Source organism: Puma concolor, chromosome A1 (assembly GCF_028749965.1).
Source record: "Puma concolor isolate L17-30 chromosome A1, mPumCon1.1.hap2, whole genome shotgun sequence".
In the NCBI taxonomy this organism is placed as follows: Eukaryota; Metazoa; Chordata; class Mammalia; order Carnivora; family Felidae; genus Puma; species Puma concolor.
The window spans coordinates 82,721,431-82,729,814 of NC_141667.1; the positions used below are offsets into that span (position 1 = coordinate 82,721,431).

Consider the following 8,384-nt stretch of genomic DNA (forward strand, 5'->3'; position numbering starts at 1 on the left):
GGCAGTATTATAAATTCTGCAACCTAATTCCTCCCGTCTGTTTCCTCTGCAGTCCAGTCCCAATTATCATGAAGAAAAATACAGATGCGAGTATCTTCATAACAAGCTGGCTCACATCAAAAGACTAATAGGTGAATTTGACCAACAGCAAGCAGAGTCATGGCACTAGATCTCTGCTTGGACCAGAAGATGTGAATAAACTTAAGCTTATTTATTTAAAATTCCAAATGAGTTGCTCTAAGATGCTAAAAAAATGAAACTTTGCTTGTTGAAAGTTTCAGTATTAGTAAACTTGAGTTATTTACTTTTTTTTTTTTTTTTTTTTTTCCATTTTACTTTGCTTCCCTGCATTTTTGAAGCTGCTTTTTCTGGTCCTTCTTCCCATGCCTACCCCACCCCCAAGACTTATGTTTGTCAATAGAAATAATTTTTTTTAGATATTGGAGATCCAGTGTCTATACTTCAAATCAGCTCTTTTCCTTAAAAACTTATGTTTGTCATTAGAAATGATTTTTTTTAAGATATTGGGGATCCAATGTCCATACTTCAAAGTTATGTGTGTTTAAAAAAAAAACAGTAATGTGCAAGGTGAAATGCTTTTGGATAAACATAAGCCTATTTTCTGACCTTTCTTAACGCAAACTCTTTGCCTTAAATGGTAGAATATTTAGAAATTTGCACAAAATACAAAAAAAAATTTTAAAACATTGTTTTGGAGGGTTAAGAAATAGAAAGGTGTATGTGTATGTGTATAAATATGCACACATATGTACATACAGGCTGACTTGATCTAGAACAGTAAATCCGCCCTGCAAGTTAACCCCCCATTGCAATGGTTGCCTTAAGGTGTTTGCTAGTTGTGTACATAGTGTGGTTAATCATTAGCTACACTACTTCCCACTTGGTTAGAGCAATGGGAAGTATACTGTGGCCTACCAGCGTCTGAAAGCGTGTGCTCGACCAGTATGTGTGCAGAGGTGGTGTGGATGTGAGCGTGCATGGAGGAAAAAAGCTGCTACTCTCAGTAGGCCAAACGCTCAGGTTAAACAACAGACGAGTGTTACTGTAGGGTTTTTTGTTTTTGTTTTTGTTTTTTTTTTCTGTCAAATTGCTACTTCTATCGTGGAAGACAAAAGCATTTCCATTTCAACAGTTTGTCAGCTTTATTAATGTTGGGCAAAATCAATATGTTATGAAAATGAAACAGATCTATAGTTTTGGGGCAAAATTATAAAATTAAACATGTAGGTAACCTATTTATATACTGCTATAAAGTATTTTTTGAAGAGAGATATGCAAAGAAGCTATTACCTACATGAAATGTATATTTAAAGATTTTTTTTCATCCTGGGAGCCAGGAATATAAAAAAGAGCAGATATATTTAACCATAACATACTGTGATTCATCAAACAGCACAAACTTTCATTTCATGGAGTTTATCTGTTGACGTTGATTTAAACTATCATTTGTTTTATCATGTGGGAACATAAGTTATGTGGTCAAAAATATAAGGATTTTGAACTAATGTTGATTCAAGTTGTGTTGTCTTATCGTATTGTCTTTTCAAAGTGCTGCCAGTTGAAAAGGGAAGCATTATGTTTACAAATCTGTTTTGAAATGTTTGCCAAAATTTTGGTAGTATCTTTAATAAAGATGTTTGTCTCCAGCATCCAAAAAATAAATAAATAAATAAGTAACTTTGTTGTGTATCGGTATAAACCAGAAAATGTTGGTATCTAGAGAACCTGAGAGCATGTAGATGAACTTTTCTCTTTGAATTCTTCTAAAACATTAACTGGAAAGAGTAGATAATATAGAAACGTATGCAGAAGTAAAAGACGATACAAAGACTGATACAAGGCCCTGTACACTGTAACTCTGTAACATTACTACAGGAATTTGATTTTTCTGTAGCACAGACGTCCTAGAGAATTGGTTTCTTTTAGCATTGAGATCCCTGGTGCTCTTCCTTTTACCTCAGAATTGGTACAATCATTACTAAATGTTCATTGATTTCAAATTTTGAGTTGAAAAAAGATAGGAAATGGGAATAAATGTGTTCCTTATATTATGGTGGAGTCTCCTGAGGGATTTGTCTATAGGTAATGACCTCACTGGTGTCATTTCTTGGACATCTTGGCCTTTTAATCAAAGATTGCTGCTATTTGCTATGAGCAGTGTTTTTCAAAAGCAAGGTACTTGGACAAACACTTGCATCACCCAAATTAGAATCTCTGGGTATAGGGCCCAGGTATCCACATTTTCCTAAATATGCTCCAGGTGACTTTTGCAAGTCAAAGTGTGAGGACCATTGGTTTAGTAATGGCACTAAACCTTTAGGTCTCTAAATCTCATGCCTATCCATGTCAGCAGGTACAAATCACTCTTCCCTCTACATGATAGGAGGCATCCTCTCAATTGCTTCACTGCCAACTCTTATTTCAGATCTTGTTTACGAACAAGCCTTCCCTGGTTGTTAGCCCTTGGAGCTCCCACCTACCCACAACAGCACATCTTCTGGTTTACAAATTGGGTGATAATGGAAGCTGGAGATAGGTCATGAAAATCCAGCGTTGCACAGTCACAGACCTGACCACCTACCTATAAAAGCCTTAATTTAGATGTTTGTTATATACATTGGGCAGATCCTTGCAAAATGTGTGTTTGTCGGCGCAAATTTGAGCTATAAATCTCTGAATCTGCTATTTTGAAGATGGCCATGAGCCTAGTAAAATATTTATAGTCATCCTTTATCTCCTACTGCAAGATTTTTAGATTCCCTCAAATAATTGCTACAGGAATGAGTGGCCACTTAGTACCAGTTACTCTAGTGGAAAGATTTATTTAGTTGTTTTGAGAGACACAGTAAGTATAAAACAGCATTATCAAGATGAGAGAATGAGGGGTGTGTGTATGTGTGTGTGTGCGTGTGTGTGCATTTGTCACATTTCATCTAAAATAATTTGAAGCACTTTTGGAAATTTTTACCAACACCAGATTAACTCCAGATTGAATGAGCAGCTGACTGAGTACAAACCAAAAGGAACAGTCACTAGATGTGGTTTTGTTTTTTAAGCAGAGGTTCTGTTTCCTATCTATCTTGTTATTTATTTCCCTTGGAATACTTGGGGGTAACTTCCAACTCTTGAGTTTGATGGTGGTTCAGTACTTGCTCTCACAAAAATAATTGGTGTGGTCAGTTTATATCATTGCTCCATGCACAGTGACTGTAAAAATTCAGTATTCATTTCCTTTCATCTCTGATCTTTTAAACTTAATAGTTTTCTTTTCCCTTAAAGCATTTCACCTCATGACGTAAAACAAATGCATACTTGCATGTTGGAAGCAAGATGCTGAAATGGTTAGACACAAGTGGTCCATCAGTTCCAACACTCTCCTTGGTTGCCTTACCCCTTCCACTAGTGCATTCTCTGCTTCTGGAACTTGGCTGAAACTCTTTAGCCAGTTCACTGTATTTCTGGCAGTGTGAGTGTTGAGTCATGTATGCGTGGTATATGCCCTTACTACTATTGAAGTTCTTATGGTTTATTACTTGCCTAAGTGTTATTGAATCCTTTTCTTACGTGTACCGGATGGGGGGGGAAATTCTAGCCAGCATTTTGAGGAACTTTTTGTGAAAGAATATTAACTGACACTACTAAATGAAGGCAACAGAAGATGTTATCATTGTTCTTTGTAACCCAAAACTAAACAAGGATGCGAGGCTCATTTCTAAGTATTTCTGTGTATGTGTGTGTGTGTGTGTGTGTACACACACACACACGCACACACACACGTAACACACTGTTTCTCAGTTGTTCCACCCAAACCATGTTAGGACCCTCAAAGGTAAAATGTCACAAGGACTTTTCAGCAGCTGTGGTGGTCCCTTTTGTTCTACACCAATTTCAGTTCAATAAAAATGTTAACTTTGCAATTCTGGGAATTGTTTTTCCTTTGTCTCCTTTCAAGGCTCTTAAATTTATCTTTCAAAACAAAAACAAAAAACCCCTAACAGAGTGCTCTCTGATGCCCTAATGTAAATGATCCTCCTGGGACAGAGCTATTTCTTGTTGGCGACTCTAGGAAGTGGGGGCAGGGTATTTGTTCCAGGACCTGCCTGTTTTCAAAGTGTAGGGCATGCCCTCCAGAGGCAACATCTACTTGGAGAACAAGAATCACTTACCGATTGTTTCCTATACGTGCATTGTCCCATTACTCCTCACCTCAACCCTGTTATCTCCATCTTATAGGTGAGTGAACTGAGGCTTAGAGAAGTTAAGAAACTCGTCCATGACACAGCTAGTAAACAGTGGAATCTGGGAAACCTGACCCTGGCATCTGCGTTCTTAACCGTTTCTCCATATTGCCCCTCATGTGCTGGTACCTTACAATGAGCTTCACAAAGTGACCGTTCCAGTAACACCACACAGGCTAGACAAACTCTTGATTCAAAGGAGACTAGAATGTGGGGGGTGGGGTAATATATAGATTATTGTCTGTAAGTTGATTTTGTCAGAAATGGTAAATGTGAAGGAAGGCCAAGTACTTTTTAAGAAAAAGTATGTTTCCCTTGTTTTTGAATGTATGCAGTCTTAACAGGCTATTTGAAGGAGACTGGGACAGTGCAGGTAGAGACAGGAGGCAGGGTCTGGAATCACACGATCTCTTCTTCATAGTAAAAAGCTATCTCAGGGGCCCCAGGGTGGCTCAGTCGGTTAAAGCATCCCGACTCCTGATTTTGGCTCAGGTCATGATCTCACAGTTGTGAGATTGAGCCTGCAAGCCCCACGTCAGGCTCTGTGCTGGGTGTGGAACCTGCTTGAGATTCTCTCCCTCTGCCTCTGCCCCACCCTCGTTTGTGCTCACTATCTTTCAAAAAAAAAAAAAAAAAAAAGCCATCTCAGTAACAGACTCCTGCTCTAGAGGCTAACCAGTCTGAATTAGACATAAGGATATTCTCCTAGCTAGATCTTTAACTTCCAAGTTTTACACATTTTCTGAAGGAATAATAGGAGGGAAAGGAAGAAATCCTCAACTAAACACTGACATGAAAACCTAGAACAATCGGTCAGTCGGTGCCAGCAGTGATTCTGGTTAGGTCTACAAAGAGCCTCACGAGCAAATGAGGTCCCCAATGTTAAGATTGTGTCCATAGCCCTCCCCCACTGAACATTTAACACTGTACTTGTCTTTTAACCCCTTCCTCAGGTAAAGTGAAAACATGCCTTCTTACTGGGGCATGGAAGAGGCTTCATCGTTGTTTATAAAGCACAGGGGAGTTCCATGAAAAAGAGCCATCTAAATTATGGATTGTCTGCTGAAGGCAATAGGGAGAATTTGCCTCAACTGATTTTCAACTGATTGCAGCGGGGGCAAAGGCAGAGAGAGGCTTGAGGCTTCCAGGTGGAGTGTTTGGGGTTCGTTTTATTGAATGCCAAGACCTATGCAGACCTGCTCCACTGGTTTTACCTTTCTGAGATTGGAACAGGAGACTGGCAGTGGCCGGAAGTAGCTCTGTTATTTTATGATTGCTCAATTCTCAAGCTGGGGTCAGATGATTCTGCTATGCATGACAATAGAGATGTGTCATTTATAACTCCTGCCTGCTGAATTCAACTGGCCAGCCAGGCTGGTTTGTCTTACTGTAATTAGATCCTTGATGCAATATGGGTATTTGTAGATGAAGAAGAATTCCATTTCTGGGTTTGTGAAATGTAGGAGAGTGCTTCCTAAAGATGAGCTCATGTGATTAGCCACTACGCTTGGGTTCTAAAGCTTGGGCTTCCAGAGGAATGGCCACCTGCCTTCCTAGACTTAGGGATTCCTAAGGGCTTACAGAATTCCACTGTGGTATCAATAGGCAGCGTGATTCACCTCGCCAGCCTCATCACCTGCTGATCCCACCCTCTGAACACCACACAGACCTGCCTTCAGGTGCTCCTATCCCAAGGCCTTACTCAGTACTTGCTGTCCCTTCTGTCCCACAAGGTCCATCTTCCACCCCTTCCTCACTTAGCTAAGTCCTCCCCACACTCAAGATCTCCCCTTAACATCACCTCCTCCAGGAAGCCTTCCCCAACCTATCTCAGATTAACTCAGGCCACAATGGTATATGCTCTCTTTCATCTTCTACTTCCCCTTTGTGGCATTTATCACAATTATAACTAACAACTAGTTGTATTATTAAATAAGTTCCAAGAGAGTAGAGACTATCTTGTTCTCTAGGCTGTTCCCAGATCCTAGCCCAGGATCTGGCACAGAGGAGGTGTTCAATAATAATTTATTCAAAGAATAAATGAGGCAGGCTATTCATATATGTCCTATTTAAAATTAACACGGCCAGAGTATTTGGATTACTGCAAGAGTCTGCTGTGTCAGTTAGGTCTATGTGCCTTGCCATATCTTCCCCAATTCGTGATTTAGGAATTAGTTACCAATGGCAGACTGACCTTACTTTGAGAGTCCCTTTGTCATGTTTAACAAACTGGACACCTGCATAGGGGATGTCTCTTTCCAACTTTGGCATTCACACCTCTAGTTGCCTCTGGAATATTAAGCATCTCAACAGTATATAATGGTTTGTAATATAAAATGAACTGATTTTAAAAGTTACTTTTATTTATAATAACTGACAGGTTCTGATTTCATTTCCTACTATATTTTTTCTATAGCTTTTCTCCCACTTGTCAAAGACATGGTAGAGGACAGCAGTCTACAGATGTTATATATCATTTTTTTATCTTCATTAAAGCAACTCTGGTCTGACATTTCTTTAAATTCGACATGAGATTTGGTTATACTTATTTTATGCCTAGCATTTCTGTAATCTTCCAAGCATAGACATTTTGAGGACAATTGAGGGACTTAGGGATTCCTGTAATGATAGAGCGAGCAGAGCCCGTTAACAGCATCCAGAACTGTCTGGATTTCATAGATGATGAAACGAAGATGTTTAAACGACGGCCACACAGAGCAGGATGAGACCCCAGGAGCTTATACACTCTTCCTTGGGAGGGACTGAGAGCAGCCCATAGCTACAAATGGCCAACAATACAAAGAGTCATAAAGTCCAAACAAGGCACACCATACACATGTGATTCAGAGCGATCAAGCCAGACAGCCTGGCTTAGAGTCCTGGTCTGCCACTCACAAACTACAGACCACAGGCAAATTTATAAAGCCCTGCAGCCTGTTTCCCATCCGTGAAGCGGACGGTACCTACATCAGAGGATTATGATAATGTATAGGTAGAATGGTGCATGGGACCTACTAAGTTTTCTATATATTTTTCACTATCTTCTAATTATGTCTTTCCATCTTTTATTTGGATTTGCAAAGTTTTGTTACAATATACCTGACAAACAAGCAGCCTAAAAGCAGGACTAAAAATCCTATTAGGTTAATTTAGATCTTTGTATCACTGTGACTGAGCCCCTATTGTATGATAAACACAGCCCAGAACATTTTCAAGACTCTACAACTTATTGCCTTGTGAAGTACGTTTTCTCTGTGAATCTTTCCAAGTGTCAGTTAGCTTCACTTAACAACATGGCTACCAGTAACTTAGTGCTGATGCACTTCTTCCAAACTTGAGCTTAACTTTGAATATTCTATTAATTATTTCTTCCATTTGTCTTCATACAGGAGAGTTTTAAAAAGAGCCTTGTTGTCTGTAAGCCTGAGTGCTTCTTGCCCAGGCAGGTGCCACAGTGGGTTGGCACAGTTCATTTCAGGTAAGAGGCTTTGGGGAAAAGCCTGCTATGGAAAAGACTCTCTTACACCTGGAAGCTTTTCCTTCTCCTCTCAAAGGCAGAGTTCATTTAAGTCATCCTTGTCAAAGTAGTGCCAAGAGGGTCTCCAGGGGTCTTGGGGCCACCTGAGCCACAGAACTGTGCAGCTGAGAGCAGCTATAAGAGCACACTGGGGACTGTTGGCAAAGTCACCTCCTCACCTCCCTCATCTTCCTTCCTCTCTCTGCCACTGATGACAAGTCTTTATTGCCCTGGTAACCAGTCATCACCACCTCACCTGCTCCTCCCTTCTCTTAACTCACTGCTCTTGCCTGAATGAACTATTATGGCTCCTCCCTTCTGTTAACATCTTAGCATTTTTCCTGTCATTGGTTACAGATGACTTGGCTTATAGATGAGAAAGCGAGTTCAGAACCAAAGACCTGTCAGCAAGACGTGAAAGTGCGGGAAGTTGAAAATGCTTTGTGGTATAGAGAGTAAAGAATAGAGTCCTAGATCTGAGATCCACCAACCTGTGACCCAGAGCAATTTGCCTACTCCCCAGATCTCCCTTCCAACATCTCTGATAAATTAGGATAGTACCTATCTTCCGTAGTTGCGCAAGGATTCAAGAGAGATGGGTGCATTCA

At 40.1% G+C, this 8,384-nt stretch overlaps 1 protein-coding gene across 1 annotated transcript in view; it reads left to right on the forward strand.

Annotated features, from left to right (window-relative positions):
- Window positions 1–3,938, forward strand: part of ELL2 (elongation factor for RNA polymerase II 2) — a 73,314-nt gene extending 69,376 nt beyond the window's left edge. The window contains exon 12 of the mRNA XM_025924379.2: window positions 53–3,938. Within this exon, the coding sequence (XP_025780164.2) occupies window positions 53–169 (117 nt within the window). The 3' untranslated portion in view covers window positions 170–3,938. The remainder of the gene's footprint in view (window positions 1–52) is intronic.
- Window positions 3,939–8,384: the final 4,446 nt, after the last annotated feature.